The sequence below is a fragment of the Phascolarctos cinereus genome, unplaced genomic scaffold, assembly GCF_003287225.1.
Source record: "Phascolarctos cinereus isolate Bilbo 61053 unplaced genomic scaffold, phaCin_HiC Scaffold_3;HRSCAF=262, whole genome shotgun sequence".
Lineage (NCBI taxonomy): Eukaryota > Metazoa > Chordata > Mammalia > Diprotodontia > Phascolarctidae > Phascolarctos > Phascolarctos cinereus.
The window spans coordinates 145,427,723-145,450,058 of NW_027555736.1; the positions used below are offsets into that span (position 1 = coordinate 145,427,723).

The 22,336-nt window shown below is 46.0% G+C and overlaps 1 protein-coding gene across 2 annotated transcripts in view; it reads right to left on the reverse strand.

Moving 5' to 3' along the window:
- Nucleotides 1-22,336, reverse strand: part of MEGF11 (multiple EGF like domains 11) — a 298,924-nt gene that overhangs the window by 13,764 nt on the left and 262,824 nt on the right. Inside the window, exons 11-20 of one of the 2 annotated variants that reach the window (XM_020983009.2) lie at nucleotides 21,732-21,895; nucleotides 21,259-21,361; nucleotides 15,049-15,195; nucleotides 13,821-13,955; nucleotides 9,890-10,018; nucleotides 8,641-8,769; nucleotides 7,433-7,561; nucleotides 5,806-5,934; nucleotides 4,426-4,659; nucleotides 1,661-1,776 (exon numbers count right to left, since the gene is read on the reverse strand). In XM_020983009.2, coding sequence (XP_020838668.1) covers nucleotides 1,661-1,776; nucleotides 4,426-4,659; nucleotides 5,806-5,934; nucleotides 7,433-7,561; nucleotides 8,641-8,769; nucleotides 9,890-10,018; nucleotides 13,821-13,955; nucleotides 15,049-15,195; nucleotides 21,259-21,361; nucleotides 21,732-21,895 — 1,415 coding nt within the window. The remainder of the gene's footprint in view (nucleotides 1-1,660; nucleotides 1,777-4,425; nucleotides 4,660-5,805; nucleotides 5,935-7,432; nucleotides 7,562-8,640; nucleotides 8,770-9,889; nucleotides 10,019-13,820; nucleotides 13,956-15,048; nucleotides 15,196-21,258; nucleotides 21,362-21,731; nucleotides 21,896-22,336) is intronic. The other variant, XM_020983023.2, reaches the window with a different exon arrangement.

Here is a 22,336-nt window from a genome sequence, read left to right on the forward strand (position 1 = left end):
AAGTAAAGCTAGCATTTAGGTGATGCTGTTATCTATACAAGATGCCGGACTTAATCATGATGGAGAAAGTCAGGGAGGGCATGGTAGTATTCTTATTGCCATGTTGTATTATGGTGTAGTCTTTTTTTTTCCCCCATTTTGATCTGGTAGCCCGAGTTCCCTTTTCTGTAATACCTGTTATGCTTACTTCTGGGGGTATTAGGATATTCCACTGTGATGAAAGAAGTTCCAGCTTCATATACCAATAAAGTACTGTACAAATGTAAGGGGCGGATATTGGGAAAGTTTATTTTTGTATGTCCAAGGAGAGAGTGTGTTGTGAAGGTGTATATAAGTGTGTGTAAGGGGCAGCTAGGTGGTGTAGTGGATAGAGCACTGGCCTTGGAGTCAGGAGGACCTGAGTTCAGATCTGGCCTTATTACACTAGCTATGTGACCATGGGCAATCACTTAACCCCAATTGCCTCACCAAAAAGCAAATAAATAAATAAATAAATGTGTGTATGTGGAGATAGGCTTTATAAAGGGTATGTGTGCTTGTTCAAGAAATGTGCATATAAGCATGTGTAAGGGCGTCATGTAAACATGCATGTGCACAAGGTGTGTATTTACACACATCTGTGTGGGTATGTACAGAAGGTAGATGTACATATATGTGTATAAAAGGGTATGTGTACAGAGGCCAGCCTTTCTAGCTGACACATCATGGGGTTCATATCTGCCTAGGGGATGAGGGGACAGGTAGAGGAAGATGGGATGATTGGGAACCTATCCTCCCATAGGACTGTTTTGGGTTCCCTGCTACATGTACACCAGCAGATCAACGGCATCCTTAGATAAAAGGCAGAAGCAAGACACCACTGTCAGAGTGACCAGTGAAGAGGTGCTTCCATTAGGTGCTTCATGGAATTGGTCATTCTGGGCTGGTCAGTGTTAACATGAAGTTACAACATGTGCTAGTTACCTGCAGCATGTCATGGCAGTCAGAGACTTGCAGAAACCTCAGAGATTTGTAGAACATGAAAGTAGGAGTAAAAAGACCTGGGTTCTCGGCTCTGCCACTTACAGGCTATGTGACCTTAGACCCTTTACTTCCTCCCTAGGTCTGAATTTCCTCATCTGTCAAATGTAGATAAGAATCTTCATCTTGCTTACCTCACTGTGAGAGACTGTGAGGATCTAAAGTGATAATGAATTTGAAGGCACTTTGAAAAATATAAAGTAGAATGCAATTATGAAGGATTACATGGCCATTGCAGATCACGTATCATTAAGTCTTTGTGTACAAATAAGACATTCCATTAGGGGATGAACTTTGCATTGTTTGTAATAGTGGGGTTGGATTTACACTGAGCCATTCATACTCCTGCCCTATCCTTTTGGGAACACAAACTGGGATTGGGGAACAAAGTTTGAGCCTAGCTTATTTGGAATTCATTATCATGGTGCTCCAACCAAGCTAACCAGCTGTCAGTTATCTGTGACACATTGGTTTCGTGTAGATGCTTATATGTTGCCTATACTTTTTGCCTACATGTATCCCAAAAGAGATGAGCAACTCTGGGGTGTATCTCCTTAAGCCAACAAGGAATCTTCTAAAAGAAAGAGGAGCTAGACTGGGGGGGAAGTTGCAGGGTGAGTGGAAATCTGATGACAGGTACCTTAGTGGAGCTGTTCCTGTCCAAATTACTGACTGTTTCGGAAGGCACCCCACATGCCAGCGCGTGGTAGCTGGGGTTGGAAAAGCACTGACCATGGCTGCTACTTTGAGACACATCTGGGAAGAGAACAAGGTATCACACAAACACCCCCATCCCCCGGCCCAGGGACACCCCATAGCCCCAAAACATGGCTTGGGGAAGACCTAAGAGTGCCTGGAAAGTTAGTCAGCCCCCTGACATTTCTCCACGCTCCTAAACACCCCAAAGGTACATTTCTAGAGACTCTCCCTGTCCCTCCCAGAATGTCTTCCTTTGGACTATCCAAAGGAGAAGATGATACCAGGATGCCCTTGGAGCCTGGCGCCCTGAAGGAATGACTCTAATGAGCCTTCATCCAAAACCAAAGAGAATGTGGCACCAATAAATAGTTACACATCTGGATGATTCCTCACTATGTTGGGAAGAACCTTTGTCCCCAGGAGTAAGAGGGGACATAGGCATAAACCTAACTCCCTCATCCTTTTCCCTGCTCCCTCCTCTTCCCTGCCCATCACAAGTGTTCTCATGTTTTAAGAATTCCTCATCCCCTGCTTCTAGTGGGAAGTGGGAGAAACTGTCACACCCTTCAGAAAGAAGACAACCCTTGATTTTCTAAAGGAACAGTAGCAGCAGCAGCCCCAAAAAACTACAACTTGGGTTTGGTTTTTTGTTTTTTTCCTAGACCTGGGATTTCATCTGTGTGAGGAACTCCCAGTAGAGGAACTTCCTTTAAATACACTGATACAAATCTGCAACTTAAATAGATATTTCCCAGGGTTATCTGGTGGCCCTGAGGCCTTACGTGACTGCTAATATTTCAGGGGGAGGACTCAATCCCAGGTTTGCCTGAGTGCAAAGTCAGCCATCCTGCCTCTGAGAGTACAATATCAGATCACAAACCTTTCTTCCCTCCTCCACCCCCCAACCCATTCCCTGCTCTGGCTGATACCTGAAGGAACCAGTATTCACCAATAGCCTGGTTACAGAGAGCAGGGGAGGCAGGCCAGGAGCATGCTGGGGGATTCTCATGGATAACTGCTACAGGGTAGCTATCCGAAAGCAGCCCCGACTGAAACGGAGACGTCTACAAGGAGTCCCCAGGCATTTCAGGGAAACAAATACTGTTTTATAGAGCTAGAGTGTGAAGTTGTGACTGGTCTGTGGTATCCCAGAGTGTATTTTTCACTCTGCTGACACTCGTGGAAGTTTCCTTAAGTGAATTCAGAGTTAAAAAGCAGGGCGTTGTATATACACACTAATGTGTCTTAGCTGACTGCCCTAAAGGGAGGGGTGAGGAGGCAGGGGAAAGAGTGTTGGAGAAGCTAGGGATATAATGAAGGAAGAGGGACAGGGACAAGGACAGGAGCTAAGGGATGGAAATCCGAACAAAAGAAGCAGAGATTGGAGAGGCATGGGGGAAGGAGATAGGGTTGGGGAGACAGTGGAGGAGGAGGGATAGGTGAGACTAGTAGAGATACTAAGGGAAGAGAGCAGAGATAGGATTTGGGGCAACACAAGGGGAAGAAGGCAGATATAAATATTGGGAAATGGGGAAAAGGGTAGAAGTAGGTTGGGTCAAGTTGTATACTTTACTAGATCTTTGAGGAAAGTCAAGGCTGGCCGACTGTCCATCTCTCTCCTGCCTTGAGTCACCCAGATCTTTTTCTAGTCTCCTAAATGTACTTGATAGGATTCTATACTTTTCCTGGCCAGATATGCCCTAATCTCTTAAAACTCCCCTTCCTGTTCCCAGTTCTGTCTCTTCTTTCTATTCCCCACACCCAGCAACAACAAATAAAAAGCACAAGATGATTGGGAATATAGGAATACAGATAACAGGAAGTAGCTGGTTCCATAGGAGGTGGTGATCCAGATTGAGGTCATCTTTTCCCATAATCAGTATTAGGCTCTGTGTCTTCTCACCTTTTAGAGGAATATTTATTCTGGGAGTTTCTAATACTCTTCGGATAGTGCTATTACCTACCAAAGACTGACAATACTAAAGACCACCAAAAAAAGCATGTGCTGGGGAGGTGCCGGGGATGCTACCCAGTTTACCCTTTCCTGGGCTGTGTGAGAACAGCAAAAGCATATGGCTCCTTTGTCAGTGGTCTAGCCTTGAGGGGTAGGGGTGGTTGGCTGGCCAGCCTTCCCCAGAAGACTGGAGAACTGGAATTTTTGTAATAATGAAGCCTAGGATTGGATTGTAAAGAAGGAAGTATGGATTGTGGGGTACTGGGAATTGTTTGTGGGCAGTGGGGTAGGGAGAGGGAAGGAGAATTCAAAACCACCCCTAACTGACTTTCAAGGCCACAGGTTTCAATACTCCTCCTCCTCCTCCTCCTCTCCCCTCCCTCCTGGAATTTCTGACTCAGTTCCTCCTCCAAGCATAATCACAAGATGTGAATTCTTTGGAGGAAAAGGATAACAGAATTGCAACAGCCTAGATCACTCCCAGTCCTTTGATTCAGTATCTCTGCTGAGCCTTGGATTGCAGAGTTTCCCTTTAAGCCAGCAACTCCCTCCTTACTTCAGAACTCCACCCTGGGAGCACAAGAGTCTCTCTTATCCTTGAAAAACATGCCCTCTTGGGAGTACTCTGCCTAGTGAAGTTTCAGAGCTGTGCATTCTCTGTGGGGTTTTGTGGAATGTGGCGGATCTTGGGAAGGGCCTGTCTCTATAAAGGTTCCATTGCCTACATGGCACTACCCCCGTGTACTCCTTACCTGACAGAGAATAGTCAGTACTGGTCATTCTCATGGCTGGTGTGTAGGAGACTCGGGGCATGTCATTGCCTTTCTCTTTCTGTCTCCGCCGGTGCCAAGCAAACAGGCTCAAGAGGGCCACGATGACGAGGAGCAGGAGGACAGTGCCAACGACGGCCCCCACTGAGTGCCTCTCTGAGCCCAGGGCTGGGCTGATCTTGGTGTAGGGATTCAGCTCTTCCATCATGAGGGCAGCTGGGGACAAGATGTGTGGAGATGAAGCGAAACCTCTACTGGAGGATTCCTGCCCGGGCCCTCTCTCTGACTTCCCCAATCTGATTTTTCTAAGTCTTAAATATCACCTGTTGTTGACTCATTAAAATCATTTTCCCCTTTTTAACATCATTAACCCAGTTCTATATCTGGAGGCACAAGTCAAGGACTCCAGTCTTGGCTCTGCCACAAAGTAGTTATGTGACCCTACATGGGTGGTTTTATTTCGCTAGGCCTCAGTTTCCTTATCTGTTTCAAAAAAGGGGGGAGGGCAGGAATTGGTATCACTTGTCCTCCCTACATCTTTGGATCAAATGAGTCACACATGAAAGTCATTTGAAAAGTATTAAGAATGATAAGAAAGGCAAGAGTTATTCATCACAGCCTTGGAAAGAATAGAGACAGCTCTTTTTTATTCATTTGTGGATTATTCACTTTGCTTTCCTGTGGCAAATATTTCATTCCAGACTGGCTTCCTCACTATCCCCAGCAGTTTCTGAGACTCCTCTTGTAGTGGGTACGCCAAGAAATACAGAAATCATGAGCCAAACATGATGAGGAAGGTAAATTAGCCAATTAAAATCCTTATATTCCCCAACCCAAACAGAAATGTCCTTCAACTCCCTTTTGTTAGCATGGAGAACGGAGTGTGAATATGAATTCAGTGGATTACCCTTCAGCCCCCAGAGCATGACTATGATCTGTAATTTGCCCTAGAGGGTCAAAGAAGGTGGTTATCTGTGATACTGATTTCTCTGTGTGTCTGCCTGTGATTACTGCCTCTTTGGCCCCTAGAACACTCAGTATAACTGCCTCTTGTCACCTAAATAAATACTAATAAAGTATTGGAACAGAATCAGGGACTGTGTACTCGCAGTCATTTCAAGTTAGAAATTAAGGTATTAGTTAGCTGTGACAGTCTCTGACCCACCTTTCAGCTTGGACCCTTTTTTCTCTCTCTTTACGACCAAATCTAAGCCTTCTCTTCCCTTCCCCCACTGAGTCTCATCCTTAGGATCTTCTCTCTATTCTTCCACCCAAACTAGGACACTCCCTACAATCTTGAACCTTCTCCCTGCCCTCCCTTCTCCATGCCGCATGTTGTTGGGACTATGTAATCTGTCTTACCTTGGTCACACCTGATGCCTTTGAAACCCTGGCTGCAATAGCAGGTGCCAGTGACATGGTCACAGGTGGCATTGTTCATACACTCACACAGCTGCTGACACCCATAGCCAAAGGTTCCTGGGGAACACTCTACAGCACAGACAGAATTGATAAGACAGATACACCTCTCCCACCCCCTACTCCACCCAGGCACATTCAGAGGAACAGAGGCTGGCAGGGACAGAAGTTGGGGACTGGGGGTGGGAGGCCAGAGCAGTGTGACACACTGGGCAAAGCGCTAGGTAAAAAGTCAGAGGACATAGCTTCAGATCTCACTTATTACCTGTGTCATTTGGGGCAAGTCAATTAACCTTTCTGGGCCTCAGTTTCCTTATTTGTAAAATGTAAGGGGGTTGGACCAGGTGACCTTTGAGATACATTTCAGTTTCACATCTATAATCCTCTGGCCTCAGGGGTGCCTCAATCACAAATTCTTCACGCGGCTTTTTACAGTTAATCACATCTCTCTCTCCTATACTATACTTTATGATCCTCAGGGAAGAATCCCAAGCCTTCCATTAACTGGGCTTCAGCTGCAAAGCTAACAGATAAGGAAGTAAAGCTCTAGGGCTTGTAAACTGGACAATTCAGGGCCTGTGTGTAAGAATGATTCTGCCTCTGTAATGTAATGTAAAACCCATCTACTTCGTATGACAGTGTTGGGAAACACTCCCTGATCCCTTTCACAGAATTAGGATTCTTGGTGACTTAGGTGTTTATCTACCCAAACCTTGTTCTTTATAACTTTTCTGTCTGTCGAGTTCCAAACTGTGAGAAATGGCCTGGGAAGGGATGCTTTGAACTTTGCAGGTTCACTGAGTCAATTTCCTCCACCCCAGCCCTTCAGTACCACTGGAATGCCAGCCAGTTTCTGCCTCATAGCTATACCAGCCAAGGGCACTGTGATACTGTGTACAGAAAGCAAAAAAAGGAAACTTTCTGGACCCCATGTAGACAGCAATTTTAGCCGATGACCCTCTTCCACCTAGCAGTGTTGAGTGGACACAGCCCTCTCCTTCCCCTCCTCACAAAGCAAGAGATTACCCTGTTAAGAGTTGGAATGCTCTGAAGAACCAGAGGGCTGAGGGGGTCTTAAGAGCCTCCAACTATTGACCTCTACCAGAATGATAAGAACATCTGTAGGGCCATATCTGCATCCCACCTGCCCTGCAGTGGCATAATCCTGCCCTACTCCTTATGCCCGAATCCTGAGGACAGACAGGAAGGGAAGGGAGGTTGGGCTGGGATGGCAAGCTTTGGTGGGACTCCAAGTCAAGATGCATCCCAGCATCTCCCGTGAGTTTTAGCCATTCTCCAAAGGCCTGATTGCAGCATAGTTCTGGGGCTCAGGCACCAGAGATCAACAACCATGCTAATGGGTGATTTTGGTACCCAGGTCATTATTGCAGCAGGTCAGTTTCCCCCAGCCCCTAGGTGGTGATGGGTGGGGAGAGCATCAGAGATGAGTAGAGCTTAGATGGGGTGGGGATCTGGCCTGGTGTTGGAAGGACCTGAGGACCCCCACCCACCCTCCTAAAGGGATGGCCCCCAAGGGCTGTGTCACGGGCCAGGGGTTAGGACAGCTTACTCTGTTCACAGTGCCGCCCTGTAAAGCCAGTCCGGCAGGAGCACTTGCCAGTGATGTGGTCGCAGTCGGCGCCGTTCTGACACTGGCACACACGCCCACAGTCCTTCCCATAGAATGCTGTGGGGCAGCCTGGGAAAACACCCCAGCCCCAACAGTTACCCCTAGCCTTGGTACCATCTCTCCTAGGGGTCAGGGTATAAAGGACCTGTCAGATATCATACTGACCCCGTGAATATAAAATACTGACTTCCATCATTATAGCGCTGCACAGATTACACAGCCCTTTCACAGATGTCATATGAATGGGGGGAATAAGAGGGTTTTGTGGAAAAAACACCAAATTTTGAGTCAGAGGACGATGTCAGTTTAAACCGCTTACTATCTATTGCCCTTAGCAAGTGCCTTACCTCTCTAGGCCCACAGGTGAAATCTGGGTCATCTATGAAATGAGGAGGCTGAACCTGATGAAAGTCCCAGGAGATCTGAATCTTAGACCGTATCTATACCTTGCTCACAGTCACATGGCTAGTAATCTAAGGCTTTTCTAATAGGGATGTGGTGGGGAGGGGAAGAGGTGGTTCACTGTGACCTTAGCTCAGTCTTGTCTGGATTCTAGGCCTTGGTTTTCTTGGTGTGAAATAAAGGGACTAGACTAGGCAGTCTCTAATGACCCTCTAATGGTTGCCTCAGCTACTGTTCTCCATCTACACCCAGTCAAGAGCCCTGACCAGAAACCCATCTTGCAGACTACCCATGCAATAATTAGGATCATATTAAGCTCTAGCTTCTATCTCCCTCCCATGCGAGGTCAGGCTGGTTTTTGTTCCTCTCCATCAGCTCCCAATGTCAAAGGAATCCCTTTTGCTCTATCTAGCAGGTGGTGATAGATTTCCTGAACTGTGTGTGGAAAAGCCAGAGCAGATCAGTGAGTCCCCAGGGACGTAGTGGGCTATGAAGGGGGAGGGAGAGGGAGGGAAGTCACTGATTCTAAGAAACTCCATGGAAGGCAAGGGCTAACTCTCCTCCCTGAAGGTGCCTCCCCTACCTGGGCTCTCCCAAACCCAGCTGAGTTTTCCTCCTCCCTGCCCCGTCTCTCTCCATTCTCCCAGGCTTCCCATTCTCTCCACCCTCCCAGCTGCTGCCCCGAGACACCCTGCTCTGTCCAGCAGAGTGCAGCATGTGATTCCAAGAGGCAGGCCAGAGCTTACGCTGTGTGCAGAAGAGCCCTGTCCAGCCTGGGGCACATCGACAGGCCCCATCATCTGCACTGCACCCAGCCCCATTGTGACAGTTGCAGGTGTGGAAGCAGGCAGGGCCCCAGAATCCTGGTGGGCAGGCTGTAGAAAAGACACAGGAGGGAGGAGGTGAGAATGTGAGAAAGAATGAGGATGGGGGAGATAGAGGAGAGGGAAAGGAGGAGAGAATCCCATCAGACACAAGGACATAATGGGCTAACCTAGCCTCCATAGTCTCACATCTTCAGTTCTTCCACAGCATGGCCCCACAACCCAGGGAAGCTAATCTGTACCCAGAATACCTTCCCCTTGCCTTTCTGCCAAGCCACACCATCTCCTTTAAATCCTAGCTCCAAAAATTCTCCTCCTCCCAGAAAGCTTCTGAGATGAATGCCATCCCATTTTGCATGTACTCTATTCCTCATCCCTTGGTTGCTTATGAAGTCACTGAGTACTCATTCTCTGTACACACGTACTCTCCTTCCTTGGATGTTCTATAAATAGCGTATGTGCTCTTGTGTGGTTTCTGTGTGTTTGAGCACTGACTTTCCCCTGACCCCCACCCTATTAGGGAACTTACTCCAGGCAGGGACTTTGTTTCCCCATCAGAGTATGTCTCCTTGAAGATGGACCCAGCACATCTGTTCTAACAATGGCCTAGTGGGCCTTGAGGGGAGGGGAAGCTTTTCATATGGGGGACCTGGGTTCAAATCCTATCTCACTCTCACTGTGACCTTGTGCAAATCACTGGGCCTCACTTTCTTCATTTGTGAAATGAAATGAGGTAGACAAGATGAGATACTGGGTCCCTCTCTGCTTCATATCCTATGATGCTAACAATGGAATGACTGACTGTTGGAGACAGCCCTCCATCCCAGAGGAAGCCCTTCTACTTTCCCTCTGGTTTGGCTGTATGCTTGGTGTTCTCCATGACTACCTCTAAGTGTGCCCATTCCATTCCCCCAGTGCAGGACCCTGCTTCCAGCTCCCAACTCAGGGGATACTGGCTACAACAGGTGGTGATGGGTTTGTATTCATGAGATAAACCTAGGTAAGAAGATACCTCCACTTAGGCAAGATGAATATGTCTCCAAAAGGAAATTTCGGGTTATGGCAGAAAGGTAGGCCTTTGGGGGCAGTAGGGCAATGGATTGAGGCTTATTGGATGGGGCCCAATATGTCATGGCTAAATGGGGAAGAAGAGGAGCCCAGGCCTGCTTACCTTGTGTACAGTCCTTGCCAATCCAGCCAGGGAAGCATTGGCAGGAGCCATCAATAGGACTGCAGGTTCCATTGTTGGAGCATGAGCAGTGCTGAGCACAGTCCTTCCCAAATCTTCCTCCAGCACACACTGCAGAGGCACACAGAATCTTGCCTCACCCTACTCCTAGCCAAGGCCCAAAAGCCTCATAAAATTCAGCCTCCCATGATGACCAGACCATAAACATTATCTTCCTGACCTCCTTGCCCAACACACCCCCCTTTTTCTTCCCCAAGGACCTTGTTGAGAGTAAAGAAGCATTTTCCCCATTCCTATCACCATCATATTCATCAGTGCCACCACTACTGTCCCCACCCTGCCATCACTGTTCTTCACATCCATCAAAATAATCATTGGTTAATTCATTGTAGCCATCAATCAATGAATCAATGAACAAGCATTTATTAGTACCTACTATATGTCAGGCACTGTGCTGGTGCTGGGGATACAAAGAAAAACAAAACAGTCTCTGCCCTCAAAAAACTGACATTCTAACAGGGAAATAACCATTTATCTAAGCAAATATGTGGAAAATATATGTAAGATACAAGGTACATTTTTTACGATACAAGATCAACAAATTAGGTGAGGCTAAGTAAGACAGAGTGAGAAAGCTGGGTGTTCTTGGCCCAGAATAAATCAAATATGGAGAGCTCAGAGTTAGGCTAACTGATGTCCTCTGAATGACTGGTCCTGGCTATCTTGCCTCTGCCTAACCAAAGATGGGTGGAGGAGACATGGTATAATACAGCTTGAGACCTGAAATCAGAAGACCTAGGTCAAGTCCTGACCCTGCCACTTAATCCCTATATAACCTTGGGAAAGTCACTTTTACCTTAGTTTCTTCATGAATAAAATGAGAGGACTAGAATAGATGATCTCAAAGGTTCTTCCAGTTCTAAATATGATGAATATCTGTCATGGGCTGGCACAAGGACAGGGCAAGCAGGGATTTGGCTGAGCAGAAGGTATGGCCACAGAAAGACAGACATATAGTGAGACTGGTCTGTGGGCCCCAACCTCCTCCCTACCCCAATTCCCGGCCCTTGCTGGATCAGGTTGTAAACTCGGTTGAGGACAAGGCCTATTTTTTGCCTCTTTTTGTATTCCCAATGCTTAGCACAGTGCCTGGCACTTAGAAGGCACTTAATGGATGTTTATTGATTGATTGATTAATTGATTGGGTTCCCAGTGCCTGGTAGAGAAGGATGAAACCTAGAGTTTTTGAATACACAGGGATTATTGAGGTTCAGATTGAGGAAGCAACTTTCCTACCATCCCAGCTGGGTCCTGCCTTAGAGTTAGTAATTTCTCATACCCACTTCCTATGTCAGTGACCTCTACTCTTCCCCTCTTCCCTTTCTCCTTTCCCTTGGGGCTCCATAACATGGTGATTCGTTGATCTGCTCTGGCCTTTCCATACATAGCTCAGGAAACCCCAGAGCAGATGGAGTCCCTCTGACTGTGGGTACTGTTGGAAAGAAACAAAAACCCAGCCTGACCTCCCATGGGAGGGCAAGAGAGGTTAGTTATTAGCACGGTCCTATCTGTTGCCCAATCCCCTTAGTGCCTTCCCTTCAGAGATAGGTAGAATCACTGAATTTTGAAGCTGGAAGGATTTAGCTAGACCAACTCTTCATTTCACAGATGAGGCCCACAGAGATCAAGTAGCTTGCTCAAGGACATACAGCAAGTAAATGGCAGAGCTGGGAAAAGAACCTAGGTCTTTTGCCCCAGCAATCCTTTCCATCCATACCGTGCTTCTTCTTAACAGAACCAAACCATGAAGCCCAGACTAAAGCAAACTACACTAATTTGCTGAGTTCCAGGCCTAGGCACACTTTTCTCTTAAAAAACAAAACAAAACAAACTGAACCACATGATTGGTACAGTAAATTGAGTAAATCAGTCCAATGACTGATTAGAAGTAGGAATCAGGAAAGATTTCTACAGTAAAGGCAAGTCAGGCTAGATGACCTGTAGGTCCTTTCAGCTCTAAGATCCCAGGATTCTGTGATCAATGCTCCTTCCTCACAAAGGCCTTGGCACCCGCCTTGGGGCTTGACCTGTGGGCAAGAGCTTGGGTATGGCCCACGTTCATTATTCAGCCTCTGCCTCTTCATTTCCTACCAAATTAAGCCATGGCTACATGGCTTGGTCCAATCCCCCTTTCCTTTTGCTTCCTCTATTGCATTTGGAAATGGATTTCAGAAACCCATCTTGCCCTCTACTCCAAGGAGTACAAAGATTAGAGGTGTCCTGTTCCCCAATTCAACACTCCACTTTCTTAATAAAACAATTAGTTCTGCTCCATGCTTTGAAATCTTCCTAACATGAGAGAGACATGTTCAAAGACTCTGTGCTACAGTTGGTCCAATACATTAATTAGTAAACTGCTTGAGTAAAGAGGAAGTTGAGGGAAGGGAGGTGCTTTGGAGGAGGAAGAAAATATTTAGTTATCTTTAATCTATGTTGAATGATTTTGCCTAAGCACTATCTGTAATTTGTAATCCCCTGGAAAGCAGGTCATTAAAAAGTGTCAGTTCAATTTTTTACAAGGTTAGAGACTTAACCAGGGCAGTTGCCATTAATAGTAAACTCTATTAAATCTAGATGTAGAAAATACTCATTAGAGCGAGGGGCAATAAATCAGATGGTGCATGATCCTAGAGACGCTTCCCGGGCTGTTTAGGACCTAATTTAGACCCAGCCTATCTGTATCGACTGTCAAATCTCTGATGTTTAATAACTAAGCTTCTGAATGTCAGCTTATGATTAAGTCATCCTGGAAAGTCGGGGGCTCATGAAATTGTGACATGGTAACTCCCTGGGGGCTCATACTTCACAAGCCCCTCGAAGTATGAAGAGGGGAACTTTCCACTCATGCATGTTAAGAGACCACACACTTTGAATGAATGAATCAGCTCATGGCTCTCTACCCATGAATAGAGTAGGCTGACCCAGGAGGTAATGAGCTTCCCATTGCTGAGAGTATTTGCCTGAGATGTGGTGGAAAAGATTTCTCAATGGGTGGGAAATTGGATTAGATGACCTGAAACAGGATTTCAGTCTGGAAGGACCTAGTCTGTCCCTACCCCCTTATACTTGGGAAGACTACACAAAAACATATGAAGAGCTGAATAGCAAACCAGAACAAATGGCCTTGGGCAAGTCACTTCCTTCCTCGTCTATAAAATGAGTTCCTTGAGGTCAGTGACCCCCTCCACAGAGAAGGTACTTAAAAATATTTGCTAACAATAATATATTCAGTTACTGCTCAGTTGTTAGTGATTGCTTGCCTAGGTTTTGCTCTTTCTGTCTCAATATTCTCAACTGTGTCAATAAAAGGACGCAAGTGTTTAGGAATTTTTGCCTGAATAGAAAGGGCTCCTTGCATTGGAAATCTCTTTAAATCATGTGCCCATTTGAGGAAAGGGTAACCAGAGGTCCTGAGGGATAAAGGGATCATGAGATTCAGACCTGGAAGGGACCTTAATGGTCATCTAGGGAAGTCCAATCACCTTATTTGTGGTGTAGCCTGGTGGGAATTGGATGGGGTCTATATGCAGAATGTGAATTTCAGGGGGGGGGGCGGAGAGAAGGAAGAGCAAGAGTAAAATGAGGGGGCCTAGACCTATTTTCAGTTTCCTCACTTGTAAAGTGAGAGACTGGATTAAGTGACCTCAAAGGTTCCTTCTAGCTGTATGATCCAGTGACCCCAAATCCGGCTCCTTCTGTGATGTCTCCAAAGTGCTCCCTGGAGGTCATGTACAAAATAAAGACCTACATCCATTATTCCAAAGCCCTAGCCATGCTTTAGACCCTTCCCGTTTCTGCCCAGGCCCCAACTTCACTTCCCCCCCACTGTGTTTCCTCCCCACAATTTTGGTACCTTGGTTGCAGAGGGAACCGGAGAATCCAGGGAGACAGTCACAGTGGCCAGTGACATGGTGGCAGGGTCCACTGCTGTGCACACAGAGTGGGCAAGGCTGGTTGCAGCTGTGACCATAGAAGCCAGGGGGGCAGACTGAATGGTGACCAAGAGATGGCAGTTAGTGGGAAAGGGGATCAAAGACTCACTTGACACTCCTAAATGACTGCATTCAGTTGAGTCAACGAGCATTTCTTAAGCACCTACTATGTGCCAGGAACTGCGCTAAGCCTCCAGTGCCCTCTGCTCTTCCTTTTCTCCCCAACCTTCACATCCCCACTGCCATGACAAGGGTGATGAGAAGAAGAACTAAGGGAGTTGAGGTGCAGGGTGTTGGTGTCTGGGGAGACCTGATCTCCCACCTCCTATCTGGAGCTTAGGTAAACAGGGTCACTTTGTCCAGAGAGAGGGTTTATTATTTAGTTCCTTTCCATTAGTGACCCTAGAGTGCCCTCTTTTGAAATTCATAGGAGGGATGACAGGAAGAGAGAAGAGGAGAAAGCAATGAAACTTCCAGAAGGGCCCTACAAATGGAACCCTACTTGGAACTAAAGCTCTTAAGAATGACCCTCTGGGCCCTTAAGGCCTCTCTGAAGAGGGGATGCTTTCTGGGCACCAGCTCCAGGGATACACTGGAAAAGTAATGGAGAATGCGTGTGAGATTGCTTTGTAGTACGTCATGGCAAAGAACTGGAAGGTGTGGAGGTGGCCCGTCAACTGGGGAATGGCTGGACCTGTGATGGTATGTGAACGTAATGGAATACTATTGTGTCATGAGAAATGACAAAACCTGGGAAGACTTATAAGAACTGATGCAGAACAAAGTGAAGAATTTATACAGTAACAGCACTGTAAAGACAAATAGCTTTGAAAGACCTAATGACCCCTATCAATGCAGTGACCAGCCATTATTAACAGATGAAGTAATGGACCCACATCCAGAGAGAACAGATTCAAAATGTAGAATGAGACCTACATTTTAGGACACCAGCCAAGGAGGACATTTGTTTTGCTTGACTGAAACTTTGTTACCAGGGGTCGGGAGGGAGATAAAATAGACATTTGTAATTAAATTTGAAATTAAAATCATTTAAAAATTAGTACCCTCTGACTAGGAGACAGGGAGACTCTCAAGAGGTGGAGAACCTGGGAAAGAAAGGATGAGCGGGAGAGAGGGGACCATCCTTACTTCTTTGGCACAGGGGCCCCCTGTAGCCTGGTGCACACTCGCAAGTCCCATCTTCTGGGGAACAGGAGCCGCCATTTTCACAGCTACAGGAGATGGAACAGTTGGGGCCCCAGTGACCTGGGGGACACGTGCTATCACAGCGGACACCTAGAGGTGAGGAGGAAACAGATGATCTTGTCACAATAGGGGAATGCAGTCGTTAGTACAGGAAGATTTATGGAGAAGTGAGGGCAAGGGAAAAATCACAAGATCCTAGAGCCACACATGTCCCCTCTCCTCATCTTATGGTTGAGGAAACTGAAGCCCAGAGTGTTTAAATGACTTCTTCAGGGTCAGGCAGAGAGCCAAGACCTGAACTGGTGCGAGCATTTCTTCTTTCCATCATTCCTGGTCATAATAGGGGTGAGAAAAGTTGAGGTGGGTCCAGGTTGGAGGGAGTTTGAATGAAATGGAAGCAGAGGGCAGGATGAGGGTGTGTTCAAACCTGTGAGCATCTGCTATTCCATTCCAGAGGCTCTACAAGTCTGGGCATTAAACAGAGCATCGTGTGGATAGGTGGCAGGCTGGGGAAATGTGGTCCTTGTTGTCATGCTACTTGGCAGACTCAGAAGTTCCTCAGCTATCAGGCTAACAGTAACACAGCCCCACACTCAAGGGTGATGTGAGACTCATTTAAGATAATGGGTATAAAGCACTTTGTAAATATTAATGTGCTATATAAATGCCAGTTATTATAATTATGGGGCATCAAGGTGGTGCTATGGAGAGAGTGCTTGTCCTGGAATCAAGAGGACCCGAGTTCAAATGTGACCTCAGACACTCACTAGCTATGTGACCTTGGGCAAGTCATTTAAGCCTGTGTGCCTCAGTTTCCTCATCTGTAAAATGAACTAGAGAAGGAAATGGCAAACCATTCTAGCATCCTTGCCAAGAATATCCCAAATGGGGTCATGAAGGGTCAGACATGACTGAAACGATCACCAACAACATATGATTATTTTTATTATTTTAATTATTATTTGCCTAAAGTCACCAGGTCTTCAGCCTGGTGATGAAGTCAATCCCTGAGCTTTCTACTGTCTTCCTACTGAGCTCAAACGATGTTTATAGAGCAATGCAGGGGTACCCTGGGAAATGTTTAACAACCAAGATCTGGGAGGGAAGGGGGAAATGTATGCACACACTTCTAAGTTTAATTTATTTAAACTATTTAAGTTTAATCTGCATTATTAACACTTTTAAATGTTTTTGTTGTTTAGTTAGGTATGACTCTTTGTGACCCATTTGAGGTTTTCTTGGCAAAGATACTGGAGTGCTTTGCCATTTCCTTCTCCAGCTCATTTTAGGAAACAATGTTAAGTGACTTGCTTAGGGACACGCAGCTAGTAAGTATCTGAGGTCATATTTGAACTCAGGTCTTCCTGACTTCAGGCCTGGCACTCTGTCTACTAGGTCACCCAGCTGCCCTTTTAAAAAGTCTAGATAATAAAACTATAAATCAAGGCCTGATTTGTAGTAATACCAATTTTTGAGGTGGAGACATTTACACTGAAAATTTAACAATCAGTTTGTGTTAGAGCTGGCTCCAATACACCCCTAGCCACACTACATTCAGAACCCAGTTGTTTGGGCATCTACCCTGTCTGCTCTAAGATCACTGAGAGGTTCAGTATCATGCCTGGAGAATATCCCTTCTAAACCAGGACATGAAAAGCCACGGTTTCGTTCCCCACAGGTTTGTGAGCACAGTCTGATCCCAGAAAAGCTCTCTCTTTATTTACTCCAAATACCATTCATCCTTCCAAGAAGAAGCAAGGCATAGTGGTTAAAAAGCTGGTCTTAGAATCAGGAAGACCTGGGTTCAAATTCTGCCTCCAGCACTACTTGCTGTGTGATTTTGGGCAAGTCAGTTAGCCTCTCAGGCAATCCTTTAAGGACTCTATGTTGCAAAAAAGGCTCCTAGCTGCACCAGTAAAGGAAATTCTTCACCCATAACTTCCTATACTAATGGAATCACAACTCTGGCTAAAATGGGGTGGGGAGGGGGGACAGGGCAAGGACTACCTTTTCATGAAACTTCCTCTGACCATTACAGACTACATTCACCTCTTTGTTCTTTAAACTCCTTTTAGATTTACAGGCATACCTCAGAGATAGTGTGGGTTCAGTTCTAAACCACTGCCATAAAGTGAATATCACAATAAAACAAGTCCCACGAATTTTTTTGTTTCCCAGTCATGTTTACACTATTCTGTAGTCTATTAAGTGTGCAATAGTATTATGTCTAAAAAAGCAATGTACATTCTTTAATTAAAAATACTTCATTGCTAAAAAAAAATGCTGTCATCTGAGCCTTTAGCAAACCATAATCTTTTTGCAGGTGGAAGGTCTTACCCCCATGTTGATGGCTGCTGACTGATCAGGGTGGTGGGTGCTGAAGGCTGGAGTGGCTGTGGCAGTTTCTTAAAATAAGACAATAAGAAAGTTTGCCACATTGATTACCTCTTCCTTTTACTTGAACACTTAAAAGCCACTGTAGGGTTATTAATTGGCCTAATTTCAATATTGTGGTGTCTCAGGGAATAAGGAAGCCCAAGAAGAGGGAGAGAAATGGGGAACAGCCAGTTGGTGGAGCAGTCAGAACCCACACAACATTTATCGATTAAGCTTGCCATCTTATATGGACACGGTTCATGGTGCCCCAAAACAGTTATAATAGTAACATTAAAGATTACTGATCACAGATGATCATAAGAGATATGATAATAATGAACAAGTTTGAAATATTGCGAGAATTACCAAAAAGTGACACAGAGACACAGTGTGAGCAAATGCTATTGGAAAAATGGCACCGATGGACTTGCTTGATGCAATTTGTAAAAACGAGTATCTGCAAAGCGCAATAAAGCAAAGCGTAAGAAAGCGAGGTATGCTGTATAATCAGTATCATGCCCTTTAGTACTTAGGGGCCTTTTGTTTGTTTTTACTTCCACATGCAGTTTTAGCTCTGAAGTTAGTCTGTAAATTCACTAAGGGCAGGGACTGTAGCTTGGCTTTCTTTTTATCCTGCATTGTGCCTAGGCCAGGGCCTAGTGGACAGAAGGAGCTTAATAAGGATTTTTATAAATTGGCTTACTGATTAATTATTCCTTGAGGATGCTTCCTTGCATGTTCCTTCCCACGTTGGCCCAGGCAAAACCACCTGAGACTTTGGCTAGCTTGCTCTTTTTGGGGCTCAGTTTCTTGTAAAAAGAACTGGGGGACTGACTGGATGAATTCTGAATCTCTTCCCAGTTTAGAAGCCAACTTCCTTTGGTGCGAAGTGGGGAGTTTGACTTTTGGGAGAGGGGAGGAAATGCCTGATGTCAAGAGCTTAGTTGACTTTGGACTTAGTTCCTTTTTCTGACCTCTGCCCTTCTTGGAATCTCTCGTGGCCTGGCAACCATGGTAATGAATGGCAGGACATCAATAGGGTCTTTGATATGACTTCATAATTCACATTTGGGCAAATTAGCTTTGGAGCAGTGGGGGCCTTGCTGAAAGGTTGCCTGTCAAAGAAAGAATTTTTAAGTATCGAACATCATTAAAATCTTATCAGCTTGCCTGAAATTAAGTCAATGAAAAATTAAAGTCAATTTCCAGTCAGCCCCAGAGATACATCTGGGAGGGAGGCCTATTGGTTGCTATGTCTAATTTTGTAGAAAAGGACTGACTTGTGGGACAGAAGGCCAGGGCTGGAGCAGCTATGGAAGTTCCACCCCCAAGCTGCCCTGAAACTTCCCAGTTGTAGCGAATGTGAGACTTCGGAGTAATCGTAGCCCTGAATTATTCATCTGAGAAGCAAGAATGAGGGCTGTCAGCCAAGACGGCGAGAGGGTCACGGGGCAGGCTGCGCTGGCTTCCTGGCAACTTGGATACCATGTTATGTTCTGGTCTCTTTATGTCTGTCACTTGAGGGGAGGGCAGAGATCATATTTGTCCAAAAATACATGAAGGAGAGGGAAGGGACCTGGGTTTAAATGTCATTTCATCTGCTCACTAGCTGAAAGACCTTGGGCTCGGTCACTCCTCCTCTCCTGACTTCACTTTCCAATTGCTGACACTTAATAATAATAATAATAATAATAATAATAATAATGATAGTAATAATAATAATAATAATAATAGCAATTAACATTTATATAGTGTTTACTATGTGCCAGGCACTGTGCTAAATGCTTTACAATTATTATCTCATTTGATCCTCATGACAACCCCATGAGGTGGGTGCCATTATTATCCCCATTTTGCAGATGAAGAAACTGAGGCAAACCACCACAATCGAATTCAGGTTTTCCTGACTCCAGGCCCAGTGCTCTGTGCACTATGGTGCCACCTAGCTGCCCACTTATATGAGGCCGACTATGGACAGAGTGTGGGACAAGGTATCTGGAAGACCTGGATTCAAATGCTGTCTCAGACTCTATTTGCTCTATGACTTTTGGACAAATCTCTTAACCTCTGAGCCTCAGTTTTCATCATCTGTAAAATGAAGACAGTAATATGGTGATTAGAAGGCTCAAATGAAAGGATTGTTTTGTAAACAGGAGCTAGTATCGTAAAGCCCGTTAAGATTTACAAAATGCTCTGCAGACACACCATCTTGTGGGCGATTATGATATCACATTTAAGGTTTACAAAGCCCTTTAAAGACATCCTTACTGGATCTTTTCAACCACCCTGTGATGCTGGTATTATAGATATTATTATCTTGATTTTACAGCCCAGAGTCACACATCAGTTGGCATTTGAACCCACATCTTTCCTGATTCCAAATCCAGCTTTTTCCACTACCCCAGAGCCCTTTTTAAGTATTGATATTCTCTGATCCAAAGAGGAGAGGGGATGAAGGGTCTGAGTAATACATTACAGTTTCTCATCCTCTTAAAAGGGGTCCAACCACTGTGGCGGATAAGTTGGGAATGAGGTCCTGTTGGGAAATGGTGACCTCCACATTTATCCTCTTCTGTCTGCTAAGCAGAGACATGGAAGAGTGAGTAGCACGGGCCGAAGAGGAAGAGACCCTTCAGGAGGGGAGTGATCAGCACCCGTGGGTACCCAGCAGACAGCATTTGGAGGAGGAAGATGGGGTTACTGGGATGGACAAGGGCTGTGTGTGCAATGCTGGGCATCTGTTCTCACTGATCCCGCCATCTATAGCAGAGCAGGGAATAAAAATCCCAAATCTGACAAACTTGTATGACTGTCCTATCCCCATCCCCCACACCACAGAATAGCTCTTGTCTCTTGTTTAAGGAGTGAGGGTGGGAGGAAGAAAGCACTACTGGGTTGGTTAGTAAACAGTAATAAGATAGCCAGTCTGAGGTCATTTAGAATTTCAGAATGTTAGAGAAGGAAGGGACCTTGGAATATACTGAATGAATACGGAGGGCCTGACCTGGATTCAGATCCTGCTTACTATCATTGTGACCTTGGCCAAGTCTGGTGGCTGGGGTGGGGTTGGGTAGGGAGCTTCTCTGGGCCTCAGTTTTTTCATCTGTAAAATGAGGACTAAATGATTGTTAAGGCCCTTCCCAGTTCTAAACCTATATTCCTATCTAATCCACAGGTGCCTAATGCCAGGGCTAAGCCTATATATTCTCATGCTTTATCAGGACTGTGCTCCTTCCTCCTCCTCACACTCACTCCTTCCATCTCCCAAATCACAATGGTAAATAATACCACTTACAAAGGACTTTCCTCACCGTCCTGGGAGGTTGGTAGTACCAGTATTGTTATTTATCCCTCTTTTACAGAGGTGCAGATCGAGGCCTAGAAAGATGAAGTCTCTCGTGCGTGGCCAAACAGTGACCTCATGGCCACGCTCATGGGACTCAGCAGCCAGACTCCCCACCTGCCACGTGGCCTGGGCAAGAGCCTGCCCCAAAACAGACCCAGGAACAAAATCTGTGGACTCAGAATGGTAAGAAGGCAAGGAAAAAGCCCTGCCTTTCTCACAGAGTGGACCAGCCTTTGAGTCAGGGTCCAGAGGGGGTGAGTGACTTGTTTTATGTCACACAGCATGTGATTTGAACCCAGCAAGTTGCTGCACCCTAGAGCGTAGCCAAATCCTGGAAAGGTCGAGGTAATTACAGGCAGACAAAGTAAGTAACCCAGTAAAACCTCAACCAGGAAGCTCCATTCCCTGGTGGAGGGGGCAAGGGGATTTACCAGTCCAGCCCGCCAGGCAGCAGCAGTGGCCTGTGACGGGGCTGCAGCCATCTGCGTGGCTGCAGTCACAGTGCTCGCTACAGTTCAGCCCATACGTTCCGTCCTGAGAAAGACCAGGGAAAAACAAGACCAAGTGAATACTGACATTCATTCAACATACATTTGCCTCATACCTGCCTGTACTTTCCCTCTGAATCTGGCCTGTGTAAAATCTGCATACAACCTATAATTGGCATTATAATCATACTTTTTTCTTTCAAAGAAATCCCATTGTAGGAGTGTTCCCCTATGCTCTGGGATGGCCAATATACACACCAACATGGCAGACATGCAAGACACTGTGTGTTAGGTAGTAGGGGAGATACAAATGTAAATAAGAAATGGTCCCTGCCCTCCAGAAGCTCACTCTCCTCAGAGACCCAACCCCCCAATCAAGATGCTTCTCCCAACCCACTGTACCCTAGGCCACTCACCGGGCAGGGCTGTTCACAGGTATCCCCTAGCCAGCCAGGTGAACAGGAACAGGTACCATCAATAGGGCTACAGCCTGCCCCATTGGAGCAGGTGCATGTCTCATTGCAGTCCAGGCCCCAGGTGCCCGCAGAGCATGGGAGGGAGCAGTCGATCCCCTGCCACCCTGAAGGGAGGGAGACTGAGTTAGTCATCAAGACCTGGCAAGGCTTGATGCAGCACGTCTCCTGTGACCCAGCCCCACCCTCCCCCTGTGTAGTTATCAATCCATTCTCATGGGATCACCTTTGCCTAAACATTCACTTGGCCTAGGAGTCAGCCTTTGATGATGAATCTCTGAACTTAAGTCTTTCTGGTTTAATCGAGCGTGTCAGAGTTCATGCTCCATTGTCATAGATATGATAGAGGCTGGAGAGCAAAACCCTCCTGCTTTGAATGGATGCTTCCTGCTCTGGGGCTCACATCACAAAGCCTTCCAAACCTTTCCTTGCAGAACCCACGCAACATGGCAGAAGGAAGAGACTGCAGGGTGTGGAGCTGGGTTCAGATCTGTCCTTGGAGACTAACAGGCAAGTCACTTTCACCTGCTTCAGTTTCCTCAGCTGCA